At 39.2% G+C, this 23048-nt stretch overlaps 1 protein-coding gene across 1 annotated transcript; it reads left to right on the forward strand.

Annotated features, from left to right (window-relative positions):
• Nucleotides 1–8981: 8981 nt before the first annotated feature.
• Nucleotides 8982–22275, forward strand: alp3 (alkaline phosphatase 3). Its single transcript, XM_034867971.1, has 11 exons — nt 8982–9100; nt 10509–10625; nt 10979–11094; nt 11633–11807; nt 14151–14323; nt 14440–14580; nt 15514–15583; nt 16977–17111; nt 18828–19019; nt 20886–21002; nt 21722–22275. The coding sequence occupies exons 1-11, from the start codon at nt 9031–9033 to the stop codon at nt 22042–22044; spliced, it is 1629 nt and encodes a 542-aa protein (XP_034723862.1). The 5' UTR covers nt 8982–9030; the 3' UTR covers nt 22045–22275.
• Nucleotides 22276–23048: the final 773 nt, after the last annotated feature.

The following is a 23048-nucleotide window of genomic DNA, read 5'->3' on the forward strand; positions in this document are numbered from 1 at the left end:
AAAAAAAACAAAAAACTTTAAAAGGCTGTTCACATCTATATTTTTGATGACTTCATCCTTAAGCATGTGAACTTGACACAGCAACATTGTCATGTCACATGTACGGTGTTTGAGCTACATGAGGCGCTTATGTAGACGGCAAGCTTTTGTTTCTCTTTTTTCCGGCATTGGATGGTTGGAGTGTGCATTTTATAATAAAATAGAAAACTACAAAGAAGAGTGGCAAGAGCTGTGTAACGGACAGGTTGTTGACTCCAGAGGATTTCACACAGACTATGTGGACAGTGTCACTGAGGAGCGGGGCAATGAACAGTGACCATTTTGCTGCTGAGGGGTACCCTAAACCCCAAAATACCCTCCCATGTGTCTGTTTGACTTGTTTCCTGCGCTTCAAAAAACAAACTCTGGACTAAAAGGGAGAGCAAGAGCAAAGGCTCACATCAACCTACTCCTACAAAGCCTGTTGTGGGATTTAAAAAAAGATAAAATAACATTAATAAAACTTTAAAAAAAGTATACAAATGAATCCACTTTAATGAAAAAGAACTTTAAAAAAAAAAAGTTAAACAGTACGAATCCTACAGCCTTTTCTGCTTCCATGAGTGGAAATGCATTTCAGGAGAGTTCTGTAAATATATAAATGTTTTTTTTTTTTTCAAAGAACAATGCTTAGGTAATGCCATGTTATTTTCTTCTCATCTTAAACAAAGTCATATCCCTGTATTTATATTTTTCTCTCCTCAGCCGGCAGAAGGTGCTTGTAATTATCCAACCCAAGTCATTGATTACAATTTAATTGAAAATTTGTAAATACTTTTTTGCTTTACTTTATTAAAAATATATTTAATTAAAGTAAAATGAATGCCTCTTTTCACATCCAAAACTGGAAGAGATAATAAAGATTGTTGCCAATAAAAGAAAAACCCCCGTACTTGTGCGTTTGTGACGACTGTTTTTAGGCAGATTGTCCTGCTAGTGTGGGACTGACCCATCTGATCCTAAATACTAAGTTCCCTCAGTTTGGCCCCACATCACAGCTTGTGTGCTTGTGTTCGTAAAGCCATTCAAAGTAAGGTTTATGAGTTAAGCAAATGTGGTTTTTATGTTTTGTGTACTATTCTTTTTATTCTTTCGTTTTTATAGGCATGGCGTGTCTCCAGTGAAAATTTCCAGAATCATTCCCCCTTTAGTCACCGAATACTAACTCGCATTGTGGCACAGTTTTATACAGGCTTTTGGATTTAAAAGAAAAAAGAGTCATGGTCTATTTGTTAGCTTTTTTTCAGTGCTTTTAACCCACATCTCATGGTTTTCATCTGCCGACGAACTTTGTTTAGTTGTCATATAGATGGCTCCGCTGTAATCCCATATGACTTCCCCAACACTCAGGTATGTACCCATCTGCTGATGAAGGCACATTCAGCGGTTGACAGCTCTGGAAAAAGCTAGGTAGTGGACCTTGATTTATTTGTTTGTTGAACCATAAACTTATGAACCTAAACGCTCAACTCTTGTTTACTACAAACGCAAGCTGTCATATTTTAAGATGGTGCCCCTCTTTCTTAGCTGGCCTATGATACACCTAAGTCTAACAAGCATTTAAACAATTTCCCATTTAACAGATAGTCTAAAGTTATGGGGACAGTAGTGTCTAGTGCATCATTTGTTCTGTGCTATCCTTGATTGAACACTGATAGTACTCCAGGTCCCCGAGGCAGTGTCTTGTGACCAACAGCCTGCTGACTAAAGCTGCTTAAGAGGCCAAGAGGGCCGTGGTTGCAGGGAGGAATGATGTAACTGGTAGACAACAGGCTAGAGAAACTGGATGAAGCAGCTGTGTTGTTATCCCCCTTTTTCTAAAGGAGTTGTTGCACAGACAGGGTTTCACATTGACTGAACACAGTGTTGGACATCTTGGGAAACTCCAGGAACTAAAACTTGGCCATCCTCAAAGCTTTGCTATTTGGTCACGTGATCATTAGGCTAGGTTTCAGCTGGATAAACAGAGACACAACAATGATTCTGCAAAACTCAAAATCTTTCTTCTTTTCAAGATTTCCATACACGGGATTTGAAAGATTGCAATGGGTTTTTATTTTTATTTTTTCCAAATATGGTGCAATTAAATAATTTAGCAAAAGTAGAATTTTAAACCAAATTATTTTTATCATAAAGGTTTGGAGCACTTCAGTATATTCTTTATAAAACCAAATTTGAGCGGGCAATTCTGATTATAACATCATGCTCATCGTATAGCATCAAGCCTGGCAGCTTTTGGACATACAATTACATGTAACTTATTCCTGGCATTGGCACTTGGTTAAGGCACCAAAAAGTAGAACACAAATAATTTATATTAAACCAGAGCCATAAAGCTATCTAGAGTATTTTTACATTTATTTTTAATTTTTGGGGACCTGTTCAATTTGATTTTAATGTTCACTTAAAGACATGATTTAGTATATAGCAGTAATGAATGCCATGCACTCGCACTTCGAATGAAAGAAAAGGTAAACATATTGAATATCTACTGATTAGTGTGTGGGTTCCCTCAGAATGTTCCAGTTTCCTCTCATTCCAAACACATGCAGGCCATATTAGCTGGAGCAGCTACACTGGAATCACAGCTTTTAGACCGTTGTACATTGTAGTTATTTAAAAAAGCTGCTCTCATGAAACACTGCCTTTTTGTCAGAAGGACTAGGTGTAATCCACATCCACAAAGTTGTTCAAGTCCCCAGACAGTACAGAAATATCAGTGCTGGGGAGGGGAGTGGGCTTCACTCTGGCTCTCAGCCCCCAACACCAGCCAGAAATAGAAAGTGCGGTTGTCCTGGACAGCTCCTAAATGCATCTTGGTCCAAAACGGTGTGTATGCTCAGCAAACTGCTTCAGCAATAAAAGAAATATTAAAATAACTTAGCACCTCATTTACAGGCAGTTGATTATATTTGATTACTTCAGAGCCTTGTTGCACAGACCACACACTTTTGGAGTTCTCTGTTAAGCAGCACTTCACGCACAATACAGCAGAAACCGTTGTAGGCTAATTCAGCCTCTGTGTAATCTTAACCAGAGTGAGGCCATTATTTCAAACTGCCTTTATCAGCTTATCTCTCTTGTTACGAGACCTGCTCTATCCCTGCTGACATGCTCTGCCTTATCTCCAACGTACGGAGCCCCCCTGGGGTCAGCTGAGAAAAGAAAAAAAAACAGTGCACACAGAATACAAATCTGTTCCCTTGGTTTAACCCTTGTATTGACTTCACTTTCCGGACCCTCTCGTATCCCTCGGGTCAAATTGACCTGTAACTCATATGGGAGTTTAAAACAATTCTGAACTAAAATTTTACTTTATAATCTATTAACAAATATTGTTTCTATCCCAATTTCAAACAGTTAAAATAACATGTTTAGGGAATGCAATAAGTCTACTAGAACACAATTAAAAATGAAAGTGTGATTCGTTCTTTGTCATGAGGTTATAATTCATGTTAAAAATCCACTATGTGATCATTCCTATCTTGGAAAAAACATAAGTGGTCATATCAATAATAATTTTCTGAATTGAGTCAGGAATACATGTTTATCACAGAAAATAAGGTAAGGCCATTCATTTTCATGTAGAAAAATGAGGATGAGCAAGCCAGCCTTCTTTGAGAACTCTTTATTGATCTTTTTCCCTCTTTTTAAAAAAGAAAGTGTTTTAATTGTATTTCATTTCTTGAAGCACTTTGGGATTTTTATCTGTTAAAGGTGGTATACAAATACACTTTAATTATTACTTCCTTGTAGAAGTTCTTTATTTTAAATCAAAGATAGGCTACCTAGTAATAAGTATAAGATAAAATAAATTCCTGTATTGAATTTGTGATTAATTGGCTAAAGATTTCTATTTCTTTTTATCTACCTTGCCGACACCCACTAAGCTTTATGCAAATGAACCTGTGACGTCATTTAACGACTTCTGGTGAATTTTAGGACAGCCAATCGGGGGCGTCCTCTGGCTCACCCAGTAAGAGGGTTCGTCCCATGTTGTCCGAGTCCTGCAGCGGCCTGTGTTCAAATCCGACCTGCGGCCCGTTGCTGCATGTTGTCCCCCCCCCCCCCACCTTCATGTCTATCCACTGGCAGTCTAGGTAAAAGCTTTGTTGCCGGTGTTTGTGAGTGACAGCCTGGTCAGCAAGCTTTTCTCTACTATTGAAATGGCCGTGACTCTCACAATAGTCTAGCCTGTCCTGGTTGTGAAAACATAATGGATATCTATCTTTGTCTTTGCCAAGTGCAAACCAGTACAACCTTTTCAATAATAAGGTCATCAATAAATTACTGGGGAGTATCATGTATTTCTTCCCAATCATTTTGGATGGTAATAGAAAAGTGTATTTGTTGCAAAGGGTGGGTCTTTTTTTGACTGAAGGTCCCAAAACTCCCCCGGTAGCCCCTTAAATAAAAATGAGCAGTCCCTAATCGCCATTTCTGCAGCGGTGAGATCCATCACTTCCCAAAGTCTTGACACATTCGATGAGTAAACAGTGAGATGATGACATGGTTGTTAGAATGTAGTAATCTACTAAACTGCACCTATTGAAAGTTGCTCTGTTAGTAGCGAGTAGTCTCACAATGCCCGACCTTTCTCTACAGCTTGTCAGCAACACGATCTTTACACTTTGAAAAGGTTTTTCTTCTTCTGTAAGCTGTTTTATTTGTGGAGGCACTGTCAGTGAGCATGTGTGCAAAATGTGAATGTTTTTAAATGTCCAGATCTTCCCCTGAGAGACAAACCAATGTGACCTGTAGGACCCTGACCTCCAGCAACGACCCGTGTCAGCAAACAATCAAGAGACTGGCTGCATATGATGTATGTAAGTTTATAAGAAGATGAGTTTCTGGTTTATTGTTTTTTCCACATTTACTTAAGATTGCACATCTGCTTGATGGTTTGTGGATATTGCTTGAATACCGTCTGAAGCCATCTGCAAAATGTTTTTAAAAACATTTCTCCAGTAGTATTATCTTTATTTGCAACCTGCTAATGGGTTTTAAATGGTTTACAGAACAGCGTCTGTGCACATCTGTTGACTGTTGTAGAAAGCATGCAGGATTTCATCTGTTTGTAATGTAGGTGATCTGAGGCAGTTAAATCCAAAAATTATCAAAATACCAACAAAAAACCTACTTCTAGGTGTGCTCTTTTCCTGTGTCTTCAGGGTATTTACAATGGACAAGTGATACAATAAAAAAAACACTCAAAAAGTTCAGTATGTATACTAAGAAATTATTATTTCTTAATGTACACTATTGTGCCACAATGAAATGCACAAAGGAATCGCAGGTCATGGGACACCTCGAGTGAAACGTTGCATTCACTTTGTATTTTATATCACTAGATAATAACACACTATGACTACTATGTTGTTAGAATTGTATTGTATGTTGTAGCATGTGTTCTTTTCTATTCCTTTTATATATTTCCTAGCATTGTATTACTACTTAATAGTTTGTAAAAAGTTACATATGCAGCATTGCACATATTTAACACTATACTTTAAGAAATGTTATTTGTATATCATACTTATTATTCATACCTCATACCAATTTCTTTTTTACCTGGTTAGCGTAGTATGTAATGGGAGACAGCGTATGTCTCTTCCTCACACTCACTTGAGTTCAGCTAAAGTATTCACCATCTTAAATACACTAGATGGGGCCCTTACACTGTACATAATACCCACATTCAGTATAGCAGTAGGTTTTCATGACAGCTACTTCTGAAATAATTCCCCGCCCAAAAACATCAACAAACACAATCTAATACATTTAGGTAAAATAGTATTTATTAGCTTTTTACAATGGAAACATATGTGATGACCTGTAATTGATGGAAAAGACGTGTGAGATTGAAGAAGTGAGTCAAAGATATCTTTCTGCAACCAATTTTCAGTAAATAAATATCTAAAAACAGGAGGGGAGAAAGATTGACAAAGTGACACAGCGCTACCTTAAAGTTCACAAATTCACCTTTTACAAGCTATTTACTTGTGTGAGAACATGGACTCAGATTGAAATGAACGCTACACCATTCATCATCCAACTGTGGAGGGTTTAAATGGCTGAATTGCTTTGACCTCCCAATGCCATGACACTCGGAGAATCCTCAGCATCGGCTAACGCTACTTGCTGGCTTACAGGAGAATAGGATCAACTTCTCATTTTCTACTGTTAACATATGAAAAATGTTCTCTTTGGGGCTTTCTATTGACTATATTGACTAAGTAACAACCTGTATTTAACCTGAGAGCCATAAAGCTCCTTTGAGGCATAAGCATACCCCACAGGGTATATGTTTAAAGATATTAAAAGCATGTAATAGTTTTCTTGACGAGAGTTAGTTCAGAAGATCAATAGCATGCTGTTTGCAAATTATGAAGCTACACCCAAAAAACAGTTAGCTAGCTTAGCTTAACAAAAAGAGTGGCAACTGGGGAAATGCTAGCTATATTGTCTAATGGAAACATTTGCCTGCCAGCACCTCCTGAAGTTCAGAGTAACTATATTCTTCAGTAAAATTAGAACAGTTCATTATGTTACGTTTGACTTTTTATTTTTTTCTCTACCCGACTAATAGCTTTTACGATCACGTGTTTTCTCCCCATAGTGGATTGCACACAAACACACTCGGCCGGTGTGTAGCCTACAGCAACCTAATGAGCTGACATGGTACCATCATGAATCATGACCCTGTAGCAGATGGCAGCGGGTGTGATTGCAACAGTCTGCAGTCTCGCTGGCTGCTGAGACCCACACCAGTGAGGACACAGTGGTTAACAACATGTCAGCCAGTTCAACTCACCATGCAGTGGACCTTCCCCAGTGGTGGAAGAAGTACTCAGGTCTGTAATCGTCAGTGGTGGAATGTAAGGCATTTACTCAAGTACTATACCTAACTTCCAATATGAGGTACTTGTACTTAACTTAAGTCTTTTCTTTTTATGCCACTTTTTACGTCTACTCCACTACATTTCAGAGAGAATTATTATACTTTCATCTGACAGCTTTAATTACGAGTGACTTTACATATTAAGATTTCTTGCACGCAAAACACATGCAGTTTATAAAAGATGATGTTTTAGTATAAATAAAACTAACCAACAATATATAGGCCTACAACACTTAGTTTATTGACTGAACTATTTTGGACGTTTCCAGTTTCTAAAATGTGAGAACTTTTACTTAAACTTTACATAAATAAGTAACAAAAATTTTCAATGCATGACTCTGTTAATTGTAACAGAGTATTTTCACAGTGTAGTATTAGTACTTTAAAGGACCTGAATACTTCTTTCCCCCCTGGCTATCATGTGGAGCTTTTCTTAACAAAGTTAAAGTGCTTTAAAGAAAAAAAAGCATAACTTCTATAAACAGCAATAACATCAAGTACTAACTAACAAGCAAGTATGGTCATTCAAATAATAGCCTACCAACAGTAAATTTACTTTTAAAGTATTTATCAGGCATAACAGTCACTTAAATGTTGCAGCTGGTAAAGGTAGAGTAATTTTTAAAAACTTATTATAGATCTGTGTAGCCTGTAATTTTTTTTCCAGGGATCAAGAAAGTCTTATCTTAACCTATAACAATTAATCATAATTTATTTCTTGATAATAATAATATTTTGTATTGATAATCTGAATCTGCAATTTAACTACAATGTTCCAATAAACGTAGTAGGGTACAATATAGCACAGTAGTACAGCCCACAACATTTCATTAGCAAGTAACATAAAATGTAAATACTCAAGTAAAGTACAAATACCTCAAATTTGTACTGAATTAGGCTACAGTACTTGGGTGAACGTACCTCCAACACTGCATTTAAAATGTCTTAAATTATAAATTCGACTTTGTTAAAGGGGCATATATCTTGAATTGTTTCCACAACGGTATTAGGTCTTCACACCTGAGGCCCCCACCCCCAGTGTTATAGTATATAATCAGTAGTCACATGAAATATTTTTCTTTTTAGTAGCTTCCATTGACCAGTTAAAAAAAAAAAACACACTCTTTAGATAATTCAGTCTTTACCCATTCACATAAAATGACCTCAGTTCTCGTCATCAACTGCCCGTCCGCATTAACAATGCAAATCAGTGAACTAATTGGGAACATTAGGGTACGCGATAAATGTCCCATTATCAGTGTGACTCATGGTACCTGTTGAATAAGTAGAAAAACAAGCTTTTGCATCAGTTGCCATGTTACCTCTTTTTTCACCGTCACCGTCAGTGATGGAGAAATTTTGGACAAGCAATCAAACGAAACATGATTTCAGATACAAATATTCTTCTCTCGCTAATGTATTCATTGAAAAATAGATGGCTGAATAGCTGTGCCACTCAGCTCAGTCCCAGCGGACTTTCTCACTTACATAACTGTGTTCCCTGCTGCATTATCTGTCGGATACAGCCTATTTATGATACGAAATTGCGCGCACACACACACACACACACACACACACACACACACACACACACACACACACACACACACACACACACACACACACACACACACACACACAAACATACACACTCTTTCCAAAGCTGTTTAGTACATTCCCAACCATTCCTTTGATCTTTAGCACAGGGTCATAAATAATGCCCTAAATAAGTTCTTATCATTAATCATTATCAGTAAAGCTTTAACTACTGTCAATAATTAATTATTTAGATTTAAACTTTTAAATAGTGTCCACTGGTTCAAACTGACACATATACAGAATCTTTTCTATCCATTTACTGTTTTCTATTTTAGTCGTTAGGCTGTTTGTGCATTTTTGTACCTATTTTTGGTTCCAACCCAACTACAACACACTTTCTAGTCAGGTCATAAATTTGCCGAAGGCCTATGGGTAATTATGCATTTATGCTGTTAAAGACAATTTGCAGCTGGTGTGATTGGAGACATTCATTTTTTCAGTTGAGGAAGTGATCTTTGGGAGGGTTAGAGGAGTGCTTCGCCAGTTTCAACATGGAGTTGACAAGAGTGGTCATCTCAGCCCTCTCACTGCTGGTGGCATTTGGATTGTCTAGTGCCAAAGGTAAGAAAAAAAGATGACCTGTTTTTTGTGCACTAGTCAGTGTGCTCACTTTAGTGGTCCACACATTTTACATACATTTGTATCTTTAGTTTTATTATTCTTCAGCTTCTTCTTCTGCTGGACTTTGTGAGGCTTGACATCCTTTAACTTTTTCTGGAAACTTCCATCCCTCACTCTTTCAACCAGTAGTTCAACTGCTTTCATTTCTTAGTCTTTAACTGACAATTAAACTGCTTTCACCACCAACTAATCGACTAACAGTGGAACTGCATTTATTATTTTCTCTCCAACTGTCATTTTCAGCAGTGTCAACGCTTACACCTTGAAGGTAACTCGGGTCTTGGATCTTCACCTTTGAACCACAGCTTCCATTGTTCATACACAATCTATTCCAACGACTTTCATTACACTTCTGCCAACACATTAACTTTCCTTCAGCACGTCCACTTAAACAGCTATTTCAACTTCTTTCAGCATTTGTATTTTGACTGCCGCTTCAACTACAACTTTAGTATTTCAACTATTTTAAATGTTTCAACTGCACATTTTCAGTAGTTAAGGTAGCTTACAGAAATTGCAGGTGTTTTAGTTTTTCAACTTTGTCCTCCATACACACAAACCAGCAGATTTTTCCTTTGGATCCTAAAGGCCTAGAAATGTTGAGCTTGATGTATGATCCTCACCTTTTTACCCTGAAGTCAGACTTCTTTTCTATTTTTCCGTGTGCTGTTTAAAAATTCAATCACCACCTATTCAGGGCTTATTTTCTCCTCTAACTTTATCTTGTCTTTTTACCCTCATTTTGGTTTTTCTTTTCCTCCTTCAGCTTCTACCTTTCCTTTCATCCTTTACAATCCTTTACTCTTTTTTTTGCACTTCCCTACCCACTCGTTTTGTTTTGGGGCTTTCAAACTTTACAAATCAGCAAGCTCAGTACTTTTTTGAGTTGTGCAACTGGCTGCTGATCAGCATTAACTGCTTGTTAGTGGACTACTGTATCCGACTGCCTGTTACAGCAAAGCAAGAAATACTGTAGTAGATATGAGAGCATGTCAGGGATGTATGACAGCAACAAACAAACATGCTTATACACACACATTTAAGTCCCAAAGGGCCTAAACAAAGACCAGTCATCTTTTTTTTCTTCAGTGATCTTTGCAGGATGCACACAAATACAGAATACATTTAAGTTTGAAGTTTGTTCAAAGAAGAGTTGCACCTGTAGGGAGAACTGCAATTCCCCCAAAAACATGTTGTGCTTCAATCTGCAGCTTTTGTTCTTTAGTTTCTCATCTTTTGAGTATTACACTGTAAAATCTACAAAGCATAAAGAACACACACAATCACACAATTAATAACATTATCATTTCTGCATTGAAACCAGCCTGATCTGTGTCTTCTCCTGTAGTTGAGGAGGAGAACCCAGAGTTCTGGAGGTCGCAAGCCCGGAAGACTTTGCAGTCAGTGTTGGACAGGAAGCTTAACACCAATGTGGCCAAGAACATCCTGTTTTTCCTTGGAGATGGTAGGTTACACAACACACTAATGACACTAAACAGTGTTGGCTGGCTAAATCGGTAAGTTAAGGAGAATCAGGAACCAGTGTCTGACCTACAATTTTAAATACTTGGTAATTTTGGTCCTGGTCTCTGCTGTTTTCTGTCTGTTTCATCACTGTGCAGTGCAAAAAAATACTACACAGACAAGGAGAAAACGTGTCTAAGTACAATAATACTTTGATCTTTATAGCAGGAACAATCTGCGAAGAGACATTTCAATAATTGTCTTGCATTCTGTCTTAATTATTGTGGATTGTATGAGTTTATTGAGATCGGAATTAATAGAGTGTGTGTGGTGTGTGTGGTGTGTGTGTGTTAGGAATGGGAATCACAACGTACACAGCTTCTCGTATCCTCAAGGGACAGCTGGAGAACCAGACAGGTGAGGAGACAGTGATGACCATGGACACCTTCCCGAACGTGGGACTAGCTAAGGCACGCAAGCACACGCACACACACACACACACACAAACACACATGCACACGCACACACACACACACACACACACACACACACACACACACACACACACACACACACACACACACACACACACACACACACTTTAATGGTTGAATGGTTGAATGGACAGATGGTACATATGTACCTGCACACTAATGTGTAAATGCCCAGTACATAAATAAAGTAATCCAAGAGAGTTGTTTGCTGTGCAAGCTATAGGTCACCCATGGGTACTATTGTTTGTCATATTGTCAAAATGGCAAGTCAAATTTATGTATACAGCCCAAATAAACATTTTTCTCAGAGATTTATCTTATCTATACAACCAACAATCTGACACCAGCTATCCATAAACCCTGAACTGAATATCAATGTGATCAGCCCTGTGGTCATGTGGGAGGTAGTTGTGTGCTATGGGTTGTGTGTGTGTGTGTGTGTGTGTGTGTGTGTGTGTGTGTGTGTGTGTGTGCGCCTGTCTGTGTATGTGCGTGTGTGCGTGTGCCTGTGCAGACCTACAGTGTGGATTTCCAGATTCCAGACAGTGCAGCCACAGCCACAGCGTATCTGTGTGGAGTGAAAACCAACCTAAACACTATCGGAGTTAGCGCAGCGGCTCGCAACGGAATCTGCAAGACACAGAAGGGCAACGAGGTCAATTCCATCCTGAAGTGGGCCAAAGATGCTGGTAAGAAGTGCTACAAAGACTGCATAGAAGCAAAAATGAACTCCTTCAAAACAAGACACCACAAGAAGAATACAGGCCAGAACATCACCATTGTGTAAATATTATAGAAGATGCCACACACTGGAAAAGGATGTGGCTATAATTCCCCCAGTTTGGTAACTTTCTTTGTTGGATTTTAGTCGCATCTTCTCCAGTGGATGGTGTTTGCTAAGTTGTAGTGGGAGAAGTACAGAAGAGTTATAGTTGTTAAAAATACATCCATTAGCTTAAAATGTACTTACATCTATAACCACATTATTGTGTGTTATAAACCATTTTAACGTTTGTAATGCCTAGAGGGGGTTGAAATAAAGGGTTGCTTATGTACAGTATGTGAATAATATTACATTTCTGTGAATGATTTACAAATGCCACCCGGTAATATCAGGGACCATTACCATTTGTTTTTCCGACTGCCAGTGTTCAAATGGTCGGGATGCACATTCTACTTTTATGTTATATTCTATATTGTATTGGCATTTGGCATAACAACTTGTTGCATCACTGCCACCAACTGTTGGGCGTAGTCTAGAGCATCAAGTTTGTGGAAACGTGGAGGCCACAATAACAAAGGACACCCCAAAGCTCTTCAATTATGCAGTACTTTCCTCACAGCAGTTCGTACAAGAGCTCAATGCATAGGCCTCCTTGACTTGAATTGGCTTACTTGTTACTGGCAATAGCACACAACTATTATAACTACTTTAAAACCAATGGACTTAAATCAATAGCACATTGTGGACGTTGGCAAAATATATTACATGCATGCAATTTTCCATATATAGGACATTTCTAACCATTCAACACATTCGTATGATCGTCGGCCGTGTTTCTGTACATCCATTGTCAACGTGTCACCATCTGTGAAACTCAGTTTAGCTCAAGATTTCCACCTCTGACTCCCACAAGTGACGTTTTCACTGGGAAAAATGTTTTTTGATGCCCATTAACGCAAAAAATAAATGAAGAAATGAAAAAATGAAAAAATAAGATGCCCATGAATGCACAGTAAGGCTCTAAGGAGGCAACTGCTTTATTATTAATTAATGGTTTTACCAGTCAGCCCATTATGCTAAATGTCAAATGTAAAATACAACATGCTAAAACAACAACTACTGCACTTGTGTTAGTGGTAATTTCCTGTTAATGTAAATAAACAATTCTGAAGGGATAATGCAGCAGGATGTTTTCAAATGGGGCTGTGATTAAAGCAACAAATGGGATTTTGTGACACTTTGTCAGGGAGCAGGCTCATACCTGACACACAGCCCTGCCGTGTCACACTTTAGTTCTGGCTCTTGACAAAAGAAAATCCCTCGGGTCTTACACAGCCTCAGCAAAACCCGATTTTACTGCAAAGCGCTCCGCTGTGAGCCGCAGTGTCCAGTCAGAGCGGAATCAGGGACCACTAGGGAGCTGGAAGTGATAGCATTCTGCAGCCCGTTACACTGCAAGGCAATGTGCTGCAAAGGGAAGCACCTGGATTCTTATAATTTTCCTGTGATACCAATGTCCATAAATGTCTCATAATACACACACACACTCACACACAAACACACAGAGCATGCCATGGTGGCCTTGACCATGACCCTGACCCCAGCACAGCACGTGGAGTCACAGGTGTGTTAATGTTTACATGTGTTATATAGTACAACAAAGTTATTTTAAATGGGCTCTTTCACACAAAACCGTTTTTACTTGCATTGTTTGAATATAATATATATATATATATATATATATATATATATATATATATATATATATATATATATATATATATATATAATAGGTCCATTTGTGTTTGTGTTATGTTGTGAATTTGAAAATGAACTGCTGTTATCCTGCTGACAGACAAACAAACGAATAGACAAACCAAGCCAAAAACATAAATCCTTTATGACTGTAATTATATATATATATATATTTGTATAGATGTTTGAGACAATCACAGTGAAAATTGGTGCAGTCTGTATGTTGCTTCTGAGTGTCTCTGGAGTGCATTGCTGTCTTCCACAGTGTCTTTTTGTACTGCCACCAGGGGGCTTTAAGGGGGATTTAAAGAGCAATGTTGCGCATCAAGGTGGTTAAAAAGGCAAAAGTATGTGTTCTACCCCATACCTTAAAATAATTGTTACATGCAGTATCTGCAGGGGATGGAGAACGTTTTTCATTAATGGCTCTAACCTTTTCAACATTCAGCAAATTCATCCATATATTACAAAAGCAAACATCATAGTGCATATTTTGCACACATAGGCCTCTACATCCACTATACGTTAAGCATCAAACAAACCAATCTTCCAGGCAAGTCTGTTGGCATTGTAACAACCACGCGGGTGCAACATGCCACCCCAGCAGCCAGCTACGCCCACAGCGCCAGCAGGAAGTGGTACAGTGATGCTGACATGCCCGATGCCGCCAAGATGGACGGCTGCACCGACATCGCCTCCCAGCTCCTCAAAAACACTGACATAGATGTGAGGTTCTCCATAACACAGTACATTTTCATTCGTTTTTAACAATTGTACTCTGTTTTAGAATGGTTACTTACATTTAAATGTGTGTGTTTGCTCTTGTGTGTGTGTGTTTCCAGGTGATCATTGGTGGTGGTAGGAAGTACATGACCCCTAAGGGTACAAAAGATCCCGAATACCCCAAGCATTACTCCTCTAGGGGTAAAAGAAAAGATGGACGTAACCTCATTGATGAGTGGCAGAGCATGAAAATTGGAAAGGTAACACTTTTAACTAGACACAGTAATGTTAGAAAAAACCTAACATGTGTTCTTTGATTTGATGAGGAAGGAGAGAGCCTAGAGTTCCACTGGGGAATTAACAAAAGGTTTAATGAAACAGCATGTTGAAAATTATAAGACAAAGACGATAAGACAAGACACAAAACATGATAACACTGCAGCCCACAGCGGACTTGATCCATACTTCTCTCTGATGGAGTCCCCATGAGATCAGTGCTGAAAATTCAATCACACATATTTATTCCCTAGAGTAGAGGATGGTTTTCTCAAGTGAAAACTCTCCTTATTGGTCAAATGAGACCATACCCGGCCACAGAATCCAAGTCAGTGTCACCTATTTTCAAACTACCTAAATAGCATTTTTTGTTCCAATCAAGTCTTGCCCAGCCGGCCAGCTCCCAAAGGCTGGGACAGCAATTACCTTTCCTGTGGGAACAATGAGCTGCCTCGTGTATGCTAAATGATGGACATGGCCTAATCAATTCTTTAGAGACAGAAGAAGAGAAGGGGAAGGTGAGAGACAACAGAGCCGGTCTTGACCTCTTCACAGAGACAAAGAATGAGAAATAGAATGCATATTTTCCTAACCTGGCTGCAGCATACATAAACAAAAATGCGTTCTTTTCAAAACCTTGTTTTGAACGTTTTAAGAGTCAACAGTAACCAAGAAAACAGCCTTAATTATAGCAACAGCTTCCTTCAGAATTTTTCGACTTGCTGCAAGGAAACTTTAAAAGACGGATGGATGGTTACGTCAGTGACTGCATTCGAATTTTCTTTTGATGCCAGACTTTTGTTCCACTTCTATTCAAATGTATGGGGTGCGCATGGCAAGATGTGAATAACAACAAGCACAAATATATTTTCTGTCCTTCTCCCACTCAGTGTGTGCATTTTTATGTCCGGACACAGGTAGCCCACTATGTGTGGAATAGGACAGATTTCAATGCTGTTGACCCTGAAACCACTGACTACCTCATGGGTGAGTTTGTATTTATTTTATTTATTTAGCTCCCTTTGACCTCTCATGCTTTTCTTTAGAGCAGAGCAGTATATGAAGGCAAAGCATTCCCATCAGGCCCTTGAAGAATACAAGATCAATAGCCTTGTTCTGCCATTGATTTAGTCAGCAGCTTATTCATTTCATCTTGTATTAGTGATTAGTCAGTCTTGAATGTTGTATCTAAAACTACGGTACCTGACCTACGTAATGTTTTCAAGGTGCACAGCGTAAGCCATTTAGGAAATCTGTGGACAGTGCAAGGTTCTGTTTACTATTTATAGATGATGACATCATTATTAAACTGTTATTTTCCTATTATTATGATTGAGTTATTCTTTGTGATCACTTACGTTGATTGAAGATAACAAACTACGAGCAGGTCTTACAACCCCAAATGACCAAATCTGTTTTTAGTTTAATCTGTTTTATGTGTATTTTCTGGCTGCTTGCTCCAGCTTTATATTATTGGAACAGACATATGAGTGGTGTTGATCTTCACATTGAACTCTTCTCAGGAATACTGTTGAACTAGAATTGCACTCACAGAGCACAGACCTCCGCCAAGACCAATGGTGCATTCCTGTGCTCATAGAACGGTCCTCTATTCCGAGTTGAGCTTAAAGTTGTAATGTGGAAACAACATTGATGCTACAAACCAGTTTGTTATATTTTCTTGCTCAGAGTGATTAAACAACACATGGACTGGTTTCCAGTAATTGCGTGACAATGAAGAGCAAAGAAATTGTATCAGGTTAGCCATGAAATATGATTACGCCAACACAACATGAATGCAGCACAAATGGTTCATCTTGGAATGTTAATGAAGGTGAGAAATAAGTTGTGTGTCTGCCCTTAAATTCTAGTCTGCTCCGAAATGTAATGGGTTCTTTCTTGGCCCATGCTTCACCCTTCCACAAAGTGTCATTCAAATATGGCCATTACTTTCTTCATAATCCTGCTGATAGAAATACAAACAAACAGAAACGTAACCTCCTTGGCGGAGGAAATCCCCTTAACTTTATCTTGTAAAGGAATTCTGACCAACCAGTGGCCCACTTGTGTCCAAATGTTCAAATATTTCCGCTACACTTTGCCTGGTTTAAATTTGAAAGGTATTCAGTTATTTGTGGTGTGTGGTGGCGTGGAGGAAATGTCGATATTTAGTCATCATGCTTTTTCTGGACTGAGTGCTCACTTGCTGCTGTGGAGACTTTGTATTTTAGCCCCGCACACTGGTTTAACACTTCTGGTGTGCTGAAAATAGCAGTAGTATGAGGAAGATAGGGCTTTTCTTTCTGCTGTATCTCCAGTGTAGGCTGATGTACTGCACTTCTTACATAAAAATGATTTGGTCTGTCCTTCTCTTGCCAAGCTCTGTTTGAACCTGGTGATCTGCACTTTGAGACGGAAAGGGACCCAAATATGGACCCATCCATTGTAGAGACTACAGAAAAGGCTATCCGCATCCTCCAGAAAAACCCTAAAGGCTTCTTCCTGCTAGTGGAAGGTGAGGACAGCAGCTTTACCCACTTTCCATACACCCCCATCACTTAATCGTTTAAAGGTTGCAGAGAGGTGACAGTTCTAGTAAAAAGAAAAGAAAAAACGCATTGATGCTCCAGGTGGAGCAATTGAATCATTGGTCCTGTTGCAATTAAAAAGGGGCCCCAAGTGGCAATTAAAGGAATATACTGGTAATTCTGGTGGTTTTCTAAAACATCAATACATGTTTACATTTATATTACCGTGACTTTAGCCCTGATTAGTGAGTTTGTTTGAGTGGTAGTGCCACAGCAACAACCTCCAGAACACATCACATTGGAGAACAGTGCAGACCTGCAGTGGACCTGGTGACTTGACTTGATTCCGCATACAGCTCGATGAGTTTGCCGCAGTGTGTGCTAGTGGAGTGTGGTTGGCTGACGTGTTTCTCATCCACCCGGCCGCCTCACTGGCCTCCTCATCCATCTCTCCTTTAATCTGAGGCAGCCGCCTGGGGACTCCATGGTGCTACTGAGTGTCTTGACAATGACTTTAAAATAACAAGCAGATGTATAAATAGAAGCAGGCATATGGTGCACCCAATCATTGACAGCTCACTGAGACCACAACATATTAACCAGAGTCTGCCTCACTTTCCAATACAGCTGCCAGCTGGTGGAGAGGATAGGAGCGGGAGAATGTAAAAAAAAAAATGTTATCCCCAGCTTTATCCCCTAGCTTGATCCAAACATATTTGCAAGAGAAAGTAGCTCCCCTTCCCAAATGTTTTGTTTTGTTCCAAGAGACATTTTTCAGACTCACTTCCAAGTGAAGTAAGTAGTCTGCTCACCTCCTACAATGTAAACCTAAGGGTATTTTCTGATGCTGTACAGTATTGACAGCTCTTTAAATACATTTTGCTGTCCTCTTCAGTGATTTATCACACTTTTAAGACAAGTCCAGTCTTAAGTCATCCAAGACAAGTCGGTGTCAAATCTCAAGAAAGTCAGTGGGATGTTAGTGACAAGTCACAAGTTAGAATCAACTTTTGAGTCATGGTAAAGTCTTTGTTGTCAAAGTCAATGGAGACAAGTAAAAGTCTCGTCTAGGTTTGAAGCGAGTGAAAAGATACCAATCAAATTAGTCTCAAATTAGCCCAAGTCAGTTGGTTCTTTCTTGGCCTAAGCTACACCCGTCCACCAAGTTTCATTAAGATCAGGTCTGTAGGACAGACAAACAAACAAATGGACAAACCAAAAACATCCTTAGTATATTTGCATAAATGTTTGAGACTGTAACAGTGAAAATTGGTGCAGTCTGTATGTTGCTTCTCAGTGTCTCTGGAGTGTCTTCCACAGTGTCTTTTTATACTGCTACTGGGGGGGCTTTAAAGTCTCAAATCCTAATCTTTGGGGTTTATTTCTGACTCAAGTCTACAGGTCTACAGCTCTAGTATGTTTACTTTTTGCCGGACCCAGTGGCTGAATCACATTATTTTTTTTTTTCTGAGTAAAATAAATATTTGTCTTACTAAGTTAGGCTAATAAACATACAGATAAATGAAAAAAATGAACCAGTGGTTTCTGGTTACATTTTCCAAAACTACACACTTTTTCTTACTTTAGTAGGAAGAGAATGAATCAATTGTCCTTTCTATCACTTAAATTAGCCTACCAAGCAGTACCAGAAGCAATTTCTTCACCTTCCCTCCTCCTTTACGCCTCCCTTTCTCTGTGGACAGGTGGGCGTATTGACCAGGCTCACCATTCTGGCCGGGCATACATGGCACTCCATGAGACGGTTGCTTTTGACTATGCCATCGCCAAGGGCCTTGAACTCACCAAAGAGCATGAAACTCTAACTATAGTGATGGCTGACCACTCCCACTCTGTAACCTTCAATGGATATCCATTTCGAGGGCAGAGCATTCTGGGTAATTATGAGCTCACTTCCTGTATTACTGTATTACTTCTAAAATGCATAGACTGATGTGGTACTCATTGCTTTTTTTTACGTCTGGCAAGAGAGTTCTGAGTTTTGACGCAGGAGACATTCTCCCCTATTCCTCCTTTTCTTCCCATCCATTCCCTCCAGGTTCCTTTATATCCCATGAGAATGGACACCCAAGGTGGCATTTTGTGCTTGTTGTGTGTGTCTTTATGTGTGTGCGATGTGATGCATGCTTCCTCTCAGCTTCAGTGTGCCTCTACCACCAGCAGCTTGACATTTCCTCTGCTTTCTCTTCCCTGCAATTACAGCCCAGGTAGACACATAAGCTGGTAGCCTTTCTATTTCAGTCCCTTGCTTTCTCCTCATCTCTCTTCCTTCAGATTGTCCCTGACCATCAACACTGACCATCTCTCTCTATCTCTCTTATATAATTCTCCCTAAGTTCTACTCGCTCTTTCTTTCTCGCCTGTTAATCTCCCTTTGATGTGTATCTGTACTGACCTTACTTACTCCTTAACTCCATTCCTTCAACTCTCTGTTCTTTCTCCATCACTGGTCCCTCTCCTTTACCTGGAGGTGTAAAACCTGGGCTGAACCTTCCACATTCATGGGGTGACGCAGGGTGTTATGAGGGTTACACTGATTTACTGGTTTGCCTATATTGAAGGAGATGTCAGTGTTGTATATAATGGATCAAAGAACATGTATTGCAGCACATGCATTCATATAAGTATTAATGCTTTTACACAGAAGACATTTTGACATGTCACAGTACGAAAGCACAGGTGCAAATAATAAAACTAACGATGGCTTTCAGGGTTCCTGGTATTGTGTGTACTTATTACTATAAATATTACTATAAGTTAGGCTGGGAAAAGAGTGTACCTATACAGCTGTAGCTAAGTATAAAGATGTGTATGTTTTTAAAATTATGTGAAAATACTGGGGAACAGTAATGTAGCCATTGGGTCCAATTTAAGATCCATTTTACGATCAAAGTTTCCATTAAGAAAGAATGTTGTGCCACACGTAGTTTGGTTCCTGCTCATTACATTGCTATTGTGAAAGGAAATATAGTCTAAGCCTTTTGGGATGTCTGCACCCTGAAAGGCTTTAACATGTACTGGGTAATTACTTGTGGTGTAATTTCTTTCTAGGTCTCTTAATCGCTGAATTTGTTACACCCTTACTCCATGAACTTCTCCCCTACCAGTAGTACTCAGGAGGTTTTTAATTGGTATGAAACATCTACACTGGAATTTATAAAGTAAAATAAAATGTTACAAGGACTTTTTCTTGTTTGGTTTTGAAGAAAGAAGAAGTGTATCCTAAAGGTCTTTAATGCTGCTTCCGAGGCGTTTCCACACCGTCCAGAAAACAATCCTAGGGAAACAATATTCGGGGGATTTTCTAACTTTAAAATATTCACATGGGTTAAGTCATGTTGTGGTGTTCCCAGCTTTCTACACTCTTTTTTAGTCATATCCTTATTTTACCCTCCTCCTCCTCCTCCTCCTCCTCCTCCTCCTCCTCCTCCTCCTCCTCCTCCTCCTCCTCCTCCCACTCCCACTCCCAGCAGTGTACGAGTGCAGCAGTGATTAATGTGCTTGTGAAACACTGAGCTCTCCATTAGCGGCCAGGCTGATGGCAAATCCGTAGAAACACCCCTTCTGCAGCACCCTGGGGACCCATAGACTCCTCCTCTGTGTGTGTGTTTGTGTGTGTGTGTAGCGCTTTGAGGCAAAGAAAAAAAAAACTGATACATAAATACATAATTATATAATATGTATAAATATATATATTTGGACATAATGAAGATAATGTTTGATGGTCTCTCTGGATTTTTAAGGTAAATCTCCGCTGTGGGCTACAGACGTGTTGCCTTACACCACACTGATGTACGGCAACGGACCCGGACACAAAATCACCAACGGCAAGCGTCCAGACATCCGCGATGTCAACACTAGTAAGACACGCTCAATGTTTCTTTTCTTTTTTTCCAAGAGAAAATCACAGACTCCAGTTGATCCAATTTTCCTGACAAGTTACAACACTCCTAAAACAGTCAGTAATTTATCTATCTATCTATCTATCTATCTATCTATCTATCTATCTATCTATCTATCTATCTATCTATCTATCTAGCTATCTATCTATCTATCTATCTATCTATCTATCTATCTATCTATCTGTCTGTCTGTCTGTCTGTCTGTCTGTCTGTCGAGTACAAACAATGGGACAGAGAAAATTATTTCAAAACAACTGGAATGACCTTTCCATTTGGGATCCATGTCCAATGATACAGTGTGACCTTTCCTTGTAATAACATCAGGTGTACTGTTTGTCTCTTGCTAACATTTAACTAATTTAATTTGCAATTTGTCTTATGAACTAAATAAAAAAATGATCAGTTCAGGTAATATGACAGCACAAATTAATAGATAAGAGTGTACCTGTTCCAATAAGAAATGAATACTGAAAGTAGCATGTATAAAAGTACTGCTCTTTTTACTTTCCCCACATGGATGATTAGAATTTCACATCATGCTTTCAGCATCTGTAAGAAATATTCAGTCACACTTTATTTACAGGAAAGCTGCATTTGCGGATTTAGTTTGGCCACTTGGGGGCAGCGCAAGAAGTTGTAGGCTTGGTTGTAACACAATATTTTCGCCTGTTTTTTAGAGAATAAAGACTATGTCCAGCTGGCTGCCGTCCCCACGCAGTCGGCCACCCACAGCGGGGAGGATGTGGCAGTGCTCGCCCGTGGACCTATGGCCCACCTCTTCCAGGGTGTCCAAGAGCAGAACTACATCGCCCATGCCATGGCCTACGCCGCCTGCGTGGGCGCCGACATTAGGCACTGCCAGGGACAAACAGGAAATGAAGCACCTGCTGTTCACATCACCTTCACCAACAATAAGAACGGAGTTGGGGCGACTTGTGGCTCGCCCGCTCTGCTCAGTAGCCTCCTCTGCATACTGCTGGCACATGTCTTGCTGATGTAGGTGCCTTTTCCTCAGTGAATCCTATTGATCTCACTCCACTTGGCAGGAAGGTCAGACGTCAGGGTCATAGGAGGTGTGAGCAGGGATTGGCTTAAGGTATTTCCAGCAGGACCAGAGTTATGTTGTTAAGATAATATTAAGATGATTAGAAGTCACAAACTAAGATACAGAGTTTTGTTGGTCTAACAAAGACAAACAATATACAGTATGCATCTGCTAGAGATTGACAAAAATAACGGAAAACATTATTCCAATACTTAAAATTTTCTTTTATTTGTCACTTGTAAAGCATTCTGGATTGCCGATGTGTATGAATTGTGCTGTATAAGTAAACTTGCCTTGCCTAAAGCATTCCAAACAGAGAATTGGGTTGTCTCTTTTTTAATATAAAGTCTTCTATAGCCTACACACAAACAATGTACTGTATATGTCATGTATTGACATTTAAGGCTCCTTCAAAAAACCTTGACTCTTCTAATTGCCTATTTAGGTAAAGGAGTAGCATTACTACTAACCATAAAGGGACACTTAATCTTTAAACGTATCTGAAAAATGTAATACCGCCAAATTTGGTTCTCTTTCTGCTGGTTGCTTGGCAACCTCAAGGTGATAGATAGATAGCAGAAAGAAGTTCCAGCGTGTAAATCCCTGTAAAATCACAGCTTCTTTTTATGTACGGATCCAAAAAAATGAAGATACACCACCTTAGTCTGTGAGCTTTAGAGGGTCTGGCAGGTGTTGTTGTTTTTTCTTTTTTTGAGAGAGCCAGACTAGCCTATGTCCAAAATTCCAGTCTTCATGCTAAAATAGGCTAATCTCCTGTTGGCTCTGGCTTCATATTTATCAAACACGCATGACAGTAGTATCAGACTAAATCTCATGAGGAGCAAAGAAGTGCACTTCCCAAATTGCCAAACTATTCCTTTGAGCTGCAATTATATTTGAAAGATTGTCAGCATACATTACTTATGTGTTCAGAAACAGCACATGACAGACCATATTTG

This window comes from Etheostoma cragini, chromosome 3, assembly GCF_013103735.1.
Source record: "Etheostoma cragini isolate CJK2018 chromosome 3, CSU_Ecrag_1.0, whole genome shotgun sequence".
Lineage (NCBI taxonomy): Eukaryota > Metazoa > Chordata > Actinopteri > Perciformes > Percidae > Etheostoma > Etheostoma cragini.

Excerpts from the sequence above, each read along its gene's own strand:
- alp3 (XM_034867971.1), top strand. The coding sequence starts at position 9,031 with ATGGAGTTGACAAGAGTGGTCATCTCAGCCCTCTCACTGCTGGTGGCA. Across the intron at positions 9,101-10,508 it reads TGGATTGTCTAGTGCCAAAG|TTGAGGAGGAGAACCCAGAG; the intron begins GTAAGAAAAAAA and ends CTTCTCCTGTAG. Across the intron at positions 14,581-15,513 it reads AGAGCATGAAAATTGGAAAG|GTAGCCCACTATGTGTGGAA; the intron begins GTAACACTTTTA and ends GTCCGGACACAG.